We start from the raw sequence: 16,525 nt of genomic DNA, 5'->3' as shown, positions 1-16,525 counted from the left end.
CATACAGCCGCGCAGACGTGTGAGCAGGTCGCAGCTCAGGAAGAGTCAGTGACAGCAGGAACAGCTACTGTGAACTGGTGACAAATTAGAGTGTGTTGAGCAAGCAAGGTGAGCTTTATTTGATGTTTTTTTTTCGCCGTTTCACCTGTAAACTCTGCGCAGGATGAATGCTTATTGTCATTATCGTACTTCCTGGTTGGAGTTAGGTTGTGTGGTATTTATTAATTTGCTCGAGCACAACTTTTATGAGCTAGTTTCTTTAGCTAGTCCTCGTGGTTATTTATAGCGTCACATTTCTGTATTTTGTTAGGGTTTATTCGACTCTTGTGTCTGTTTTGTATGTGTTACAACCTCTTGTAAACCAGTACCAACTTTTGTAGCTATTTTTTTTTAAATCACCAAACCCAAGTTTTAGTAGACTAATAATAACGGTACTAACTTACATTTTGTTTTGAGCAAAATGTGTCTATTTTGCTGGCCTTACTAAGTGACCTCAAAACTTGCTAAGCAAATGTCTGCTGCCCATTAATACCAAATAAGTTACTGAGTCAGCTGTTTTATGTCTCAACGAGCTTGATAAGTGATTTCCTGATTCGCCTCCTTCGAACTTCATGCGGTCATAACCAGTTTATGTAGCTGTAGTTGTGCAGATCTGCTCTGCTTGAAATCTGACCCACACCAGTGGACAGCCAAGGAGACTGCCAAGAAAATGGCATTAACCTGGCAGTTAGAGGTCATTCAAATAATTTGCCCTTGTCTCAAGGTGCACTTTTGTCCCTTCTGACAACACCTTCCCTGTCCTGTTAATCTGCAATCTCTCAGCGCTTTACACTTAAATGCCTCCTTGGAAATAATGCACACTCTGAAGATTTTTCTCCTTTTTGTTTCCTTGCCTGGATTCTGAGTATTATGACTATTAGACACTGTAACCGTGTCGGGTAAACCATGTCCTGTGTTGGCTAATAACATTACAGAGACTTTGCTCTTAAGTTCTTGCAACTGCAACAGTTGCTGCTATTAAACAATCTTAACCTGTAGGATCAAAAAGGACTTGAGAAACGAAAAAAAAAATGCTCTTTTACCAACTCAACAATAAATGATTTGTTGCTGGAAAGGGATGTGTAAATAATTCTACATCCAAACTTTAAAGTTTTGTTGTTTGTTGCAGATTTGCCAGTAAACTAGAATTTGTTTTTTCCAATAAGATCAGGATTGACATCCCTGTTTCTTTGAAAATGCTTGCTGTATTTAGCCAAGTTTAGTAAATCCAATATTTATAACTTATCAAACTAATCAAAATGTGCATTTTGAGAAAAGGTCACACATATACACATATGTAGTTTTGCAAGAATGTGCAAAAAGCATGGTCATTTTTTGTGAAGATTTTACTTTGTAGTAATTAGCCCAAACTGAAAAAAGAAAACAGGTGTTCCAACTTTAAAAATTAATTTGTCACAAGTAATCAAATTAAGTTTAGCCAAGTAAATATGTTAAGTTTATTAAGTATGTCATGTTAAGTAAATTTATTTTGACAAACTTAATTTGATTTCATGTCACAAGTTAACTTAATTTTTTTAAAGTTGGAGCCCCACTCTGTCTTATTTTTTCAACGTACCAAAAAATTAGAATAATTAACATATTACATTGAATAATGAATAGATTGAAAATAAACACAAATAATAATAATGCAACCATCAGACCTTCCCTGATTTCTGTTTTCCTTCATATCTCATTTGAACATTTTTGATTTTGCCTGATTCTCTTTTTTTATTATTATTATTTTTGGGATGAGATCACATGCAGGAAAACACAAAATGTGAGGCAGGTTTTTTTTTTAAATTTGATCCAGGAAATGTTGCCCAAATAACTCAGAAACTTCACAAAGCTCCCCTGTTCAGCTCTGCCTCTCACCGCTTCCCTTGAAAATGCCACCGTTTGACCCAACCTTTCAGCGGACTACGTAAATAGTCTGTTTAGGTAAAAACAAATAGAGGGGATTTAAAATGTATCCAACACAAAACCTGTGGTCAAACTCTCGTCTGGAAAAATGCGTGGGAGTGTCTGGGAATGAGTGTTGAAGCTAGGAAGATATTAAACCGTAGACAGACAGATGTCTGAGTTACCAGCAGAGGCCTCTGCTTGCTCTCAACCAACCTTGAAAACTGGAGGAGGTTTTTAAATCTGAATCTAAAAGCCTGGTGTGGTCAGGCCCAAAGAGATGGCCCTTAATTTTGCTTTTCATTGCTGTTGGGGAGAGAAAGGCCTTGTGATTTTCTCTTTCACTTTCACTTTCTTTTGATGGAAAATGCCTTCACTGTCTTTTTTTTCTAAGATCTTTTTCATGTTAAGTGTTAAGTGGAGACAAGTAAATTTTGCCACAGCTGCAGTTTGTGTCTAGGTTTTTTTTTTTAATGAATGTAAATAAATGCATGAATTTCCTTTTTAACTCTCTTTCTCTTTTCTGTAACTTTCCAGATGTCTTTTGCCAGGGATCGACTTTATAATGGCTATTTGCGACAGAATATGCCGGCCATTGTTAGCAGGGTGAAAGTGAGAGAAATAGTACCGTACCTCCCCTGCCTGACGAGTCATGACAGGGTAAGTTTAATCATTCATTACTTTAAGTGGAGTTGCTTTTTTTATCTATTCTAAAAATAGCACACATAAGGTTTATTCCCTTTTTTATAGCAAGTTGCCAATGTTTTGCTGTAGAAACACAGAACGTTGTCAAAGTATTCAAGAGGCCTGTCACAATAACGAAGTTTGCTGGACGTTAAATAGTTCCAGAAATTACTGTGACAAATGCTAATGTTGTTTTTGAGATGATTTTTTCAAGCAATATATTGATAATGGCGTAATAATGCAAGTTTTTCCTCTGAAAGACCAACAAAGAACACTTTAAACTGGAACTGGAAGATATTTTAAATATCCAAAATTCAACACAGCAACAAAAATCGATAAATAAAATGAAAATGAAAAGACCAGACACAACCAAAACCATAAATACAATGTATTATGATGTCTCTGTAACCAAAATTAGCATTCAAAATATATCAATCAGAATGGAAATTATTACATTCTTAGTATTTACAGCTGTTGAACTTGATTGCACTTTGTGATGTTACAAACATCAACGTATTTCTCTGTGATAGACCAGAGGGAGTATCTCACTTTAGTGAAGTGAAAGGAAAGTTACATATAGTTTTTAAAATATTTCACAATAAACATCTGAAAAGTGTGGCAGACTTACATATTTTATTTTTTAAATACAGAGTGATTATTAAAAATATTCACCCCATTAGTCGTTTTTATGATCATCCAAATGTGGCTTTTTCATTTTAAAAAAATCTCAAAAACTACAATAAAGTTGAGATAAAACATGTAACATAAAATGCATAAATATTTAGCTTTCACTTTTTTTTTTTTTGCAGAAAAGTCATATTTTGTTGATAGTGACAGATTTGTAAAAGCCATAAAAGTCTAAAACATCCAACATGGTGGTGGCAGCATCATGCTGTGATGTCTCTTAATCAGAGACATGGAAGCTGTTCAGTTGATGAGAGCTTTTTGCAGAATACACAGAGCTAGATGTGTCATAACTACCCCAGAAAACATTTCTTTTCTAAACTAATTGTAGGAAAACATAGAGGCCAAACGGGAAACATCTGGGAATTTCAATGCCATGGTGCTTCTCCTGGACTGTCTGAAGAGGAGGGAGAACTGGCCGGAGCAGTTCATCCAGGCGCTGGAGGCTTGTGAGCACCCAAACCTCGCAGCTGAGATCCAAACAGAATACGACTCCCTGCTACGGGGTAGCAGTAAGTTACTTTATCATCTGTTGACATCTGTAATCTGGAGCTTAAAACCTTGATTTAATGTGATTTTTATGCCTTTGTATTATGACACGTATTGATATAAATGACAGCTTAAGCTTCTCTTTTATGTTACTGCCACATGACTTTATTGTTATTATTAACTGTACAGTACTTGAAGCTGAAGCAGCATCACTCTTATTGGCTAAAAGGTAATGTAGGAGTGCCCAAGGTGCTTCTAACACCATGTTTAGTAATGTTTCCTTGGATGCTGCTGGGAGGATGTATTGAGGGTCATATGTAGATCTGAAGGAAAGAACATCTCTGCTAGAAGTGGATATTTATCGTATTGTTTATCATTTATTGATAATAATTCCAATCTATTGTTGTCACGATAAATTCCACTTAATGACGTGAACTTATTGTCATAATTTCTGTTTGCTCAGTGGAAACAGCTATTGATGGTAGAAATAGATCAAAATTGATCAGACTGTATTTTATCTTTTGAAAGGATAAAGTTGTAAGCTTTGTGACTCTGTGAGTGATGTTAACAACCTGAGTAAAAAAGTAAATGATAAATAGATGTGTATAATTTCTGATGTCTACCCTCCACAGAGCTCTCATCTTAACCTAGCCACTGTTTGCTTCATCTTAGATCCCAGCTCAGGCTCGGCTGCAGCTACCGTGGTCAGGGCTCATGTCCACCCGGCTCCAGCCGCCAGCCAGCTGCCCGTCTCTGAGAGCGTTGCAGATGTTCAGCCGGCTCCCCCCGAGCCAGCCTCTCAGGCCCCGGCTCCTGTCCACGCTGCTGCACAAAATCTCCTGCCCGATAAACAAAATCTTGACCCTCAGATGGCAGCCGATTCTCTACCTGAACCCATCTCTGAGCTGCCCGCTCAGGATGAGCTTCCACGTCTTCCGTCTACTCCACCCCCATCTCCTGAGATCCAGCATGCAACCGAGGGAAAACATGCTCCCCACCAGGAGCCAGAAGAAAACTTAGAGTCTGATATCCAGGATCCTTCTGGTGATACCAGCGCAGGGAGGAAAGAAGCTGGCGCCGCTGTCGTCGTGGCCGCTGCTGTTGCCATGGTGACCTCCTCTCAGGATCAGCAACAGCAGCAACATCCGGTCCCTCAAAGTGGAGCTGATCATCTCCAAACAGCAGCCGCCACAAAGCCGAGTCCGTCTTTAACATCGGTCAGCTCTGATGTGTCTGATGGGTCATCTGTGCTAACTCTGACTCCAGAGAAACATCCAGTCCAGGACACGACCCCACCAGCACACAAGATTCCTCTGCAGCCCCAGATGAGCGCTGAACATACAGCTGCTCAGGTCAGTAACGAGACCTTTGATACTCCATCTCATCTAGAAGAAAAAACATTATGCTACATGCTGTTTGTTTTGTGGTACCTTTGGTTTTCAAAGGCCTTTATCAGCTCCACAATGCAATGTTTCGATGTAGATATAAATGCTGTTTGCTCAAATTAATGCCAGAGAAATTATAAAACATTTCTCTGCAGCTTCTACAATCCACCATATAAACATCTCATATTACATATTAGGTGATGATATTGGATGCTTTTTAACATTAAGTTGTTCTTTCCCTGCAGGCTGTTAAAAGTAGACCGCAGACTGACTCTTCTTCTCCTGAGCCGTTTGCCAACAAGAGAAACGTCTTTCATCAAGACGCCGATGATAACTCGGTGTGCCTGAGCAAACCTAGTCAGCTCGTCAGCATCCAGCCAGTTAATCACCCCAGTCCTTCAGTCCAGCCGCAGAGCTCCTTGCTGCAGCCTTACTCCGGCGACAGTGCCCGACTGGAACTAAGTGACCCTTCGTCAGACCTTCCTTCCTGCACTGCTCAAGTTGAGAAGCCCGATTCAGCAGAACCGCGTCAGGAGAACGTGATTGTTCCAGACCACAGTGAACCAGAGGAGAACCACTACGAGTCTCCAAACCAGAGCTTCGACGTGGCAGAGAATGTGGTTCACGTAGCAGAGATGCCATCCATCCTCAATTGTGACGGCCAAGCTCCAGAGCCACAACTTCAAATCGTCAATGGAGAACCGGTCAAAGGAAGCTTTTCTGCAAGCGTCAACACTGCAGATGAGACTGCGTCGAGTTTTAACAGCCTCCACAGCGAGAGCTACACTCCCATCGAGTCAAAGCCTCTGCCCAATTCAGAGAAAACCACTCCTCCCAACCCCAGCGACGGCCAATCCACGACAAGAAAGTACATTCTGATCGGAGCTGGAGTGGGGGCCTGCGCTCTATTGATGGCGTTGAAGTTTAAGCATTGAGGGGGTAAGGATAGAGACTGGGAATCGTCATGGTGTCTATTGTAATCCTTGTACTGAGAGGGCACAGGACAGACGTTTAATAATTACCCATAGTAACGAAAGCTACCATGCCAGACCTTTGATTATGTCATTAATTCATATCTGTTGTTGGTGTTCAGCAATGAATGACTTTGACTTTGGAATAATAAAAAAAACAAATCCAAACTCTTGACATCAGCTGTGACACTTCAGTGAGGTGAGGTGGCATCTCAGGTTATTTCAAATGTGGGTTTTTATAAAGGTACCTGATGGGAAATAATGGTGCCTCACAAAAGTATTCACACACTTTAACTTCAATGCATTTTATTGAGATTTTATGTGATACATCTATACTAGGAATGCATAACTGAATTTGAAGTTAAAAAATGATGGAAAGAAAATTGTGGCATTTGTTCACCAGTGTTCTATAGCAAACCACTGAGGTCTACACAAACCAGCTGGATTTGAGACTAAGAGTGTTTTCATACCTGATAGTCCAGTAGACTCTGTTCGATTGGGGACCAAACTTGCGATATTTGTTATATTTTATCTGCTGGAGCGGTTTGCTTTTGTACTGCGTTGTCAAATAATCCCAACTAATTGAAAAACCTGTTCCTTCCCTCACCTGTGGGGGCACTGCACCAAGAACCACTGAAGGAAATGACACCAAAACCTCTGAATAAGACACTGAGCACTTAATAATACACTGAATAAGACACTTCCTTCTTCACAACATCTAAACAAAAATGGAGTGGCATCAGATTTTAGCGGTTGCAGGATTTCTCTTTTGTCTTTAGCAAAAGATCACAAGCCGTTTCTCCCGCTAGTGCTACATACGCATGCTTGTTTGTATTTACCCAGAATGCCCTGACTTATAGTCCAGTTCCTGCTTTTTGATCTTTCTCCGGTCTGCTTGCATCCACATATGCATTCGAACCGCACCAGAGTTCGATTACACAGTCACACCTCCCCAAACAAACCAGACCTTCAAGGCAAACAGACTAGGGTTCGATTAAAACGGACTAAACAGGGCTGGAGTGATGCATCCTAAATGAAACATGATGCTCCACAGTATGGCGGTAGTTTGCAGTACCTTGAAGCAAAAAAGTCCTTGGGTTCAAATCCTGGCAGGTAGTCTTGAGGTATGCATGTTCTCCATGTGCACCATGGGTTCTCTCTGGGTATTCTGGCTACCTCACATAGTCCAAACAGTTTCATGTTAGGTTCATTGGTTCGTTCCAAGTGCCTCTAAGAGTGAACATGTCTGTAGTGAACCATGCCTCACCCTTAAGGATCACTGGAGATAGGTACTTAGACCTAGCAAAGACCTCTATTGCCAAGTTGTTGCACTGAATTTCATTCAAGGATACCAGAGTAACACATGCATACACACACTGTAAAATCTCTAAAAAATACTTTTTAACTTTATCAGATGAGGAAAACGTTCAAGGGGTGGGAATACTTTTCACAAGCCACTGTATGTTCTTTGAGTTATCTTGGAGGTGGAGGAAGTGGGAGGCAGGAGCTTTTCATATTTAATTCTTTACTTTCTGTTGGTATTTGGAAGCTGGGCTGCAAAAGCCCACTGTTTTCCATATTTATTTGTACATATTTGACACATTTACTCTACGTAGGTGTGTACCTATTAAGAAAAACTAAAAACATTTTTAAAAAGCCCATATATTATGTAAGGAATCAGGTTTATTTGTTCTTCTTCTCAAGGATAAAAACAATCTATTTCGAATTTTAGCACGATTTACTTTTAACAAAGCATTTTTATGACAAGTAGATTGTGGGTTTATGTAATAAGATGGATTTTTAACGTGTAACAGAAAATGTAGTTAATGTTACTGCATTATATAAAAAAATATATATAAACATTCTTTAAGGTGTGTAAATGAGCATCCTGGCTGATTTGGAGGATCCTCAGCAGTTTGTTAATCAGTGATTTGCTAAATCGTTCTTTCTGCCATCTAGTGGACATATTTGGTTTTACAAGTTGCTTTCCTTCAGGTAGAAATGTCTCCTGAATCACGATGTAAAGGTGAAAAATTTTATTGTAAATAGTTTGTCGATAAACAAAGCACACTTTTTAAAGAGTTATAAAGAGTTAATTCATTATGTTTTGCACATGTAAACTGCATAGCTGGAGATAGACCGGAGTGTCTTCATTGTTTTTCTTCGGGTTTTGATCTTAGGTTCTGTCTGAACTTGTATGCACTGTTTGTATCTACGCACTCCGACAGTCACATCAATAAAATACATTGATACAATTTGAATTTTATGTATATTTTACATATTTTGCATGTGAGGAAATATAACTTGGTGTCTATCTGGTGCTTGGGTCGGCTCCAGAGCCACATTTGGCTCTTTAGGCCCTCAAGTGGCTCCTAATAACTTTTAGCAGTGGCGTTATAGAACTGAAAGTGTTTTGTTGTTTAAAGGGAACAAGAAACTTTACAAAGAATTTTCACCAAAAAATGACAACAATGCCAAAGGAAATGTTCTTATTGTACAGATTTTTTTTTCTATTTGGTGCATATAATTAGGCTGAAACCACTGTGCTTTTTTTTAAAAAAAAAAGGAAAAAAAGAATACTTTCATCTTTTTCAAAAGAAGTTAACCAGAAAGTCAAAACATTATGTAAAACGTTTTAATATTGACATTTTACAATAGTTCAGATGAACGTATTGCCGGTTTTGTCTCTGATTTGTCTCCTCGTATCAGCAGATTAAAAAGGAGGTTAAAAGACATAGAGGAAAAGATAAAATCTATAGCAGTATATTGATGTGTTACAAAGGCCTATTTAAAGTCCATACGCATGTTTAATTGAGAATTCTGTGGAAGACCCTTAAAATTGCTACTTCACAAATTCTCTCCATCGAATCTGACTAATTTTGAGCTATTTTTCAATTACAAAAAGAAAAGCCAAATATTTAATAAAAAAAAAAAAAAGCCTCAAAGCTGACACAGACATCACATTCCCCAAAAGACTTGCAGGTGAAATTGCGGAAGGATGGTTCAACTAAATATTGAACTGATGTGACTGACCACAAAAAAACATGATACATTTAAAATTGTCATTAGCTAGGAGGGGATTCAACCGTGAATTTATGAGTGTTTTATTATCAGAATCACAGTTAGCTATGTTTTGATTGTAAAGCAATTTAATCATTAGAAAATAAATACAATAAGCAATTATTGAGTTACATATAAGTATTTAAATGTCCTTTCTAATTGGGTTATTTAATGTGGTAAAATCCAGGAAAAGTGACATGAGTTTATAAACTGGTGGACTCGCGCTCTGATTGGTTCTCACTTCCTTCCATCAACTCTTAGCCCCGCCTACATCTCTATTGACAGCGAACATAAAAAGGACGTGTAGCTCAGCCATTTACGACTCCAGATACCCAGCTAATTATCTCGGCTGCGAGGTTTTTGTTTGTATTTACCCCACAAATTATAGGCATTTATTCACCTACTCGCAACTTATATCATATATGTAGCTAATTAGCCATTCAATGGCGTTTAATCAACGCGACGATGATATCGTCGACGGAGAAGACGAAACGCCCTCGAAGCTGCCGCGGTGCAACAAGGAGATGCCCGGTTACTTTAGCAACGAGCCCCAAAATGAGGCTGCCGAGTCCGCCGGGAGAGCTACATCCGAGCGGCGAACGTCCAACTCGACCGCGTGGCATCGGAGAGATTCGTTTAAGAAGACCAGGCCGCGTAGGTGTTAACAAAGCTAGCTTCGGATATATACTGAGAGAGGAAAGGGGGTTGCTGCATCTACACAAAACACAAGGCGGTACATACAAGAAACCTTGGGCACTGAAATTGTTTTAATAATGAAATATTATGGTGTCGCGTATTTTCTTACAGCCTGAAGGTTGATAAGCTGTTGTGAGTGTGAAACTTGGTATCCGTTCGGCTTTGGCATTTGCCATGATATAAATGAGCCATAGAGGCAGTAAAAAGCCAGAATTTATTTTGCACAAGATGGCGTTCGCGGTACACACTGTACTCCTTGTAGGAAAGAAGCTGCTTACCATTTTCTAGGCTAGTTGTGTCACATGAAATTAATCCCCACTCAAACAAAATGTCTTTCACAATTTTCTATAATTTCTACATTATTAACAACAAAAAAATTTAAATAAAAAATGTCTCTGCATATGCTTCACACATTTCAGCATTTCCTTGGTTTGGGATGGACATCGGAGGCACCCTGGTGAAACTCGTGTATTTTGAGCCCAAAGACATCACTGCAGAAGAAGAGCAGGAGGAGGTGGAGAACCTGCGGAGCATCCGGCACTACCTGACCTCCAACACCGCCTACGGCACCACCGGCATCAGGGATGTGCACTTGGAGATGAAGGACCTGTCACTGTGCGGCAGGACGGGGAACCTGCACTTCATCCGCTTCCCCACTCATGACCTGCCTGTCTTCATGCAGATGGGCCGCAACAAGCACTTCTCCAGCCTCCACACCACGCTCTGTGCCACGGGAGGTGGCGCCTACAAATTTGAGTCTGATTTCCGTACGGTGGGTGTGCAGTCTTTTGTCTGCTTTATTTTTGCAGCTCAGAATATAGCACCTGCAAAAGGGTAATTAAAAATACACCGACTGTTGGTTGAGTAGATGAACCATTTTGATTTCTTGCACTAACATCTTATCTTTTTACAGTGACAAACACAAAACCTATGAAATAAAAATGATTCACACGTTTTTAAAAATGGGAATGGCTGGGTCTCCAGTAGCAGTCAGTTTTGCAACAAATCTGAGGAGGCCTCTGACAGTTTAGCATGTCATGACATGCCAACAGTTCAATATCCAGGCAACAGAGATGATATTTCATAGTAGCATGTCCTGGACGACACCATCAGTTGTTCGCAAGCACCGCTAATCTACTTCATTTGCTTCTTCTGCTCCTCTTTATATCCCTGGAAAACACATCATACTGCTCCTTTAAGCTAACTGGAGAGAATTCCCAATAAATTAATACAGGTGTAGCCAAAATTAGCTTGCAAAAGAAATTAAGGGCATAATTAAGGGTATGTAAACTTCTCAGCAGCATCAAATTATGTTTATCCTGCTGTCTCTCTCTCTCTAAAAACAAAGATGGCCGACCTGGAGCTCCACAAGCTGGACGAGCTAGACTGTTTGGTTCGGGGGGTGCTGTACATCGACTCGGTGATCACCAGCGGCCCCTCGGAGTGCTACTACTTTGAAAACCCCAGTGACCTGGATCACTGCGCTCAGAAACCCTACACACTGGAGAACGACTATCCTCTGCTGCTGGTCAACATTGGCTCCGGAGTCAGCATCCTGGCCGTCTACTCCGAGAACAACTACAAGCGGGTCACTGGGACCAGGTGATGCTCAGCAGCAAAATTATTTGCGCTTTCTGCTGCTTTGTAGCTTTAGATGTAAAGTTGTTATTATTATTATTATTATTATTATTATGACCTCTGGGCCTCTGAGGTGTTTTTAAAGATGCTGGGTTGGATACAAATATTGACGATTTACAATTGAATAGAATAATTCTTTATTAGTCCCACCGTGGGGAAATTTACTTGTTACATCAATAAGCCTAACATTACAGTAACAAGTAAACATAATATCAGACTCTAGCATTACTTCACAATCTTCATCTATCACCCGTTCTGCATGTTTGCGGTTTGATCAATTTGTGCAGCTTTGATGTAAATACATTTACAAATGGCGGATGTCTTTGCTGATTTGTCTTAATGAAATCTACTGCAAACCCAGCTGCCTTCTAACTGGTTGATGGGGGGCTATCCTGACTGTAATTTAGTGCAATCTATTGATGTACATGTATATTGAGCCCACTGTGGAAACATGGTGGTGGCAGTATCATGCTGCGAGTTCCCTTTTCCTTCTGTAAGGAATAATGTTTACCTTTCCCCCCAGTGGCCTACACTGGAATTTCTTATTGTAACATAACATGTACAAAAGTTCTCGGGGTTTGAATATTTTTTTTACAAGGCACTTATCTAGTACTGCAGATATAGGGAAATATCACAGAAAAACTGTGGAAAACGATTCAAAATGACTCGTATTTCGTTTTTTTTTTTTTTTAATCTCTCTACGTCTGCTGTACTCTACACCAGTGTTTTTCAACCACTGTTCCGCGGCACACTAGTGTGCCATGAGTGATCGTCCGGTGTGCCGTGGAAATTATTCAATTTCACCTATGGTATCGTATTTTCCAGACTATAAGCTGCTACTTTGAACCATGCGGATTGTAGCCCGGTGCGGTTTTTCTATCTATTTTTCTTTAACCACCAGGGGGTTCTCTAGCAGGAAGAGAACCATCAGAAGTCAAAATTGTAGATCAAAGAAGAACGCGTTAATTTTCATTTAGAACAACCACATGCTAGCAGCAGACACGACGGAGAAATGTTTTCAAACTTGTATGATGCAGCTTTTAAGTTGAGGGCTGTCGAGCTGCCACTACAGGAGAGAAATAGAGCTGCTGTACTTAAGCTCGGCGTGAACGAAACCATGGTTAGTCATTGTCTCTCTTCAATTTCTGCCAGAAAATCAGCTAAAGTTTAATAGAACTTCTTTAAATTTAAGACCACATTGTCGTGGCCCTGTTCAGGTGTATTGTTGAAGTGGACATGTTACGTGCAATTTGAAATAAGAAATGTAAAATGTGATAAAAATACATTTTTGTGTTTATTTGATTCCTATTCAAGACACTTTGATAAGAATGACTATATATGTAATATAGGCGACTACAGAGTATATTTCTTTACATTTTTGATTGGTGGTGTGCCTCGAGATTTTTTCAGTTAAAACAGTGTACCTTGGCTCAAAAAAGGTTGAAAAGCACTGCTCTACACACACAGGTCTGTTGCTATAGCAACTGACTGACAACAACTCCACTTGCGGACAGATAAGCTTACGTTCCAGTGCATTGTAGTTAAGCACCAAAAAACATCCAAACATTTTCCACACAAAGATCAGCACATTCATTCCATTATAGTATTATTTTTTTCAGACTTGAAGTTTATTTTGCAATTACTAGTAAGTGATGATCTGAACACAGCGGTGGTTGATTAGCTCATTTAAACACCTGCTCTACTGATGATGTGTCAGACTTGGTGAGTGGGTCGCCTTATTTTTATTTTTTAACTGAACCGAATCACGCTGAATTCCACAGCTCATCTACATGTTGGTTATCAAAGTCAAGCTAGCGTAGCAAAGCTACTTCCCTCTCTGTTTTTATTTTATAAAACGGGTACATTTAAGATTTAGTGCATTATGTTGACAAGTTTGCACTAAAATCCATGGTAGTCATCATTGACGAGTGTTTTCCCAGCAGGGAGCTGGGGAGCGGGTTCTTGCGTGCGTGATGTCACTTTGCAACATCTCTACATGCTATCGTTGATGCTAACGCTGATATTGACATTGTTTCTTATAGCTTTTGTTCAGTTTGTAAAATCTTACTAAATAAAGTTGACTATTTAGTCGAATCCTGGAGAATTTCACTGATGTCTGATTCCTCCGTTTGCGTTGACAGCCTCGGGGGCGGGACCTTCCTCGGCCTGTGCTGCCTTCTCACTGGCTGCTCGACTTTCGAGGAAGCCCTAGAAATGGCTTCTCAGGGGGAGAGCACCCACGTGGACAAGTTGGTCCGGGACATCTACGGAGGAGACTATGAGAGGTTTGGACTGCCGGGCTGGACTGTGGCCTCAAGGTGCGGTTTACAGCTCCTTCTACTGTTCTTATTGTTGGTCTCCAGCCTGTTTTGTGATGACTTCCAGCATCGTCAGAGCTTCAGCAGAGAACCTGAGCACCGTTGGGTTTGCTGGCTGGACTTGAGCTGTCTCCACGCCATCTGACAACTCAGTTTCTCTTCGTTTTCTAGTTTTGGCAGCATGATGTTCAAAGACAAAAGGGAGTCGGTGTCTAAGGAGGACCTGGCTCGGGCAACGCTGGTCACGATCACCAATAACATCGGCTCCATTACCAGAATGTGCGCTCTCAATGAGGTTAGTAACAATCATGGGGTAATAATGGTTAAGTGTGTGGAAGATATTTGCACTAGAAACTAGACAAAAAATGCGTGCTGCAATTTTGTGTTTTTTGCAGTGCAGCGGTGATGTTTGGCACTAGAGAGGCACCAATCAGAATTTGCGTCACCAATTTCTGACCAAGTAGTTTTCTGAAAGTTAACCATTTTAGTCAATTCCAGTTCGTTTGAGAGCAATATTATTAGAAGGTATCGGAAAGGCAGCAATCAGTCCTTTATGTTGGAAGCTGAGGTGACATTGCACTGTATGTGTTGGGACATGGGCCACTGTGAAACAGTGGTTTAGCCTTTTGTAAGAAAGTGATCTTAAAGTTACCCTTCTGCGTGAGGAGGGACAATGATCTGGTGGAGTAGAGATTCTAGGAACACATTTGTTTAGCATAAATCCTGCCTCATGTTTTCTGATTTTAGTGGGCCAAAAGTTCTCAGGGATTCAGACGGTTCCTTTGGTCTCTTTCTGGTCAGAAACTCATCTGTTTCGCGGCTGCTACACTAGCTTGAGAAGCTTGATAAATTTAACAATCAGCCAATCAAAGATGAGCCAATAACATTTCGATTGTTTCAACTTAAATGTTATTACAAATGAAAAACAATTAGATTTTATGGTATAAAAAAAATTCTGAATTCTAAACGATTGGAAAAACACAGAGAACCAGCTTCTTGGGCTCTCCAGCCGAGTTCTTGGTGAATCTCTGGTCTAAGCTGACGTGGTTTTATATAAAATCCCATTGTGTGTTCAGACTGGTGTTGGTGTAAAACTGCTGGAGAAGACCTTTCAAGTCTTATTCCTTTTTTGCCTTCAGCCTCTTTATGGTGCTGCCTTGTGGCGTCTTGATCAAGCAGCATTGTACAGGGCTATGACGGCGTAGAGGAGCTCACACGACGCCATTGTCATGGGCAACATTATACGCTTCCATTACAGCTCATTAAACAAAATCTGTTTGATCGCTGTTATTTCTGACCTCTTGTTGTTTTTTGCTCAGAACATTGAGAGAGTGGTGTTTGTCGGGAACTTCCTAAGAGTGAACATCCTCTCTATGAAGCTGCTGGCCTACGCTATGGACTACTGGTCCAACGGCCAGCTCAAGGCTCTCTTTCTTCGTCATGAGGTTGGTTTATTTTGAACAGAAAAGAGTCGGGGCAAACAATTGTCATTCCAAATAACTCGCCTGTTCAGTGTCTGGTCTGGACTAACAGTGGTGTCTAACTCTCGTTTCCCAGGGTTACTTTGGTGCCGTCGGAGCCTTGCTGGGACTTCTGCATCCGTCCTGATCCCTCTTTGGAGGAAGAAAAATAAATAAAAAAGTCAATCTGCTGCAGCAATCAGAAGCACTTTAGATTGTTAGGAATCAGTTTTTTCTTAAAAGCAGCGTTACCTGCACCACCTACTGGTACATTATTGCATGTGGGCCGGCACACGTTTTCAGTTCTCGTACGCCGGTTGAATGTTGGAGGTTTTCTGAATACTCCGTGGCTTAAGTTGGATGCAGAAAAGCTGGCAAGCTTAGTATTTTTGCACCTTTTTGTCGTATTTGGCGATTTCAAGGAAATCCAGCAGTGTTGCCTGAAGTAATTTAATTAGAAGTACCTGTTGGTTGGTAGTTTTGTCTTAATGCGCTCGCTACCCATCTGTGGGTAATCGGTTCTGGGCCAAAATATTCCAGGCTGTACCCAAAGGTACCAAAATGAATGATAAATGTTACTTTGCCCCTTTTAGAATCACTTTTTGTTACATAAACATATTTATGTAACAACAATGTTCTTAATTGGTTTCCCAAAGAGACTATGAACAGAAAGACTTGATAAAAAGTTAGTGACGCCATTTAAAGTGGTAGTTCCAGGTGTATTTATCACAGGTAATTAGAGGGAATGGGTTGTCACTTGAACTCTTGCCTACATGGTTAAGGTGAAACACTATTATTAACATCCATTTCCTGTCTTGCATAATAAGCTTTTTCAATGTAGTTCAACTAATCTGGAGGTTTTAATAATAGGGCAACCAAGGTTTTATAAGGTGTTGCATACAAAATGTGTTTATTATTATATTAAGCCCTTATATATCCCTAATGTAATATTATACACTTTTTTTTGGCTATGAATGATACAGCCCACTTGCTGTACAAATGCACCTACTGTCATCTGCATTACTGAAGTGCCTTCAGGCCAGTGCATGTCTGTGAGGAGAAATTGGTGCACATTGAGAAATGTGCACAGAAACTACAGGTCCAAAAAGCACATCATCTCTTAATATTCTGAGTTTAAACATCGTTTTGTTTGTTTTTTTTATGGTGAAACTCAGTGCTTCCCTCCAATGGAGGTATAGAAT

General features: G+C 40.1%; 2 protein-coding genes across 3 annotated transcripts; both read left to right on the top strand.

Moving 5' to 3' along the window:
- mavs (mitochondrial antiviral signaling protein) lies at nucleotides 1-6,405 on the top strand. The gene is made up of 5 exons (XM_015047668.1): nucleotides 1-108; nucleotides 2,476-2,598; nucleotides 3,638-3,818; nucleotides 4,468-5,147; nucleotides 5,426-6,405. Exons 2-5 carry the CDS (start codon nucleotides 2,476-2,478, stop codon nucleotides 6,113-6,115), a joined length of 1,674 nt encoding a protein of 557 aa, XP_014903154.1. The 5' UTR covers nucleotides 1-108; the 3' UTR covers nucleotides 6,116-6,405.
- A 3,066-nt stretch (nucleotides 6,406-9,471) lies between these two features.
- pank2 (pantothenate kinase 2) lies at nucleotides 9,472-15,536 on the top strand. Of its 2 annotated transcripts, none has more exons than XM_015047666.1 (7): nucleotides 9,472-9,865; nucleotides 10,327-10,679; nucleotides 11,256-11,509; nucleotides 13,687-13,830; nucleotides 14,035-14,158; nucleotides 15,183-15,308; nucleotides 15,421-15,536. In XM_015047666.1, the coding sequence occupies exons 1-7, from the start codon at nucleotides 9,655-9,657 to the stop codon at nucleotides 15,469-15,471; spliced, it is 1,263 nt and encodes a 420-aa protein (XP_014903152.1). In that variant the 5' UTR covers nucleotides 9,472-9,654; the 3' UTR covers nucleotides 15,472-15,536. The 2 variants fall into 2 exon arrangements, with proteins under 2 accessions (XP_014903152.1, XP_014903151.1); XM_015047665.1 differs by having other exon boundaries at nucleotides 13,687-13,863.
- The last annotated feature ends 989 nt before the right edge of the window (nucleotides 15,537-16,525 follow it).

Source organism: Poecilia latipinna, unplaced genomic scaffold, assembly GCF_001443285.1.
Source record: "Poecilia latipinna isolate Pla-1442-1.1 unplaced genomic scaffold, P_latipinna-1.0 Scaffold838, whole genome shotgun sequence".
In the NCBI taxonomy this organism is placed as follows: domain Eukaryota; kingdom Metazoa; phylum Chordata; class Actinopteri; order Cyprinodontiformes; family Poeciliidae; genus Poecilia; species Poecilia latipinna.
The sequence above is the reverse complement of the archived record's forward strand: the minus strand, read 5'-3'. Positions and strand labels throughout refer to the sequence as shown.

Bases quoted from the DNA above. Each gene is read 5' to 3' on its own strand.
- mavs (XM_015047668.1), top strand. From the start codon at position 2,476: ATGTCTTTTGCCAGGGATCGACTTTATAATGGCTATTTGCGACAGAAT. The intron at 2,599-3,637 runs GTAAGTTTAATC...AACTAATTGTAG, and splicing joins GCCTGACGAGTCATGACAGG to GAAAACATAGAGGCCAAACG. The intron at 5,148-5,425 runs GTCAGTAACGAG...CTTTCCCTGCAG, and splicing joins CTGAACATACAGCTGCTCAG to GCTGTTAAAAGTAGACCGCA.
- pank2 (XM_015047665.1), top strand. From the start codon at position 9,655: ATGGCGTTTAATCAACGCGACGATGATATCGTCGACGGAGAAGACGAA. The intron at 14,159-15,182 runs GTTAGTAACAAT...TTTTTTGCTCAG, and splicing joins GAATGTGCGCTCTCAATGAG to AACATTGAGAGAGTGGTGTT. The intron at 15,309-15,420 runs GTTGGTTTATTT...CTCGTTTCCCAG, and splicing joins CTCTCTTTCTTCGTCATGAG to GGTTACTTTGGTGCCGTCGG.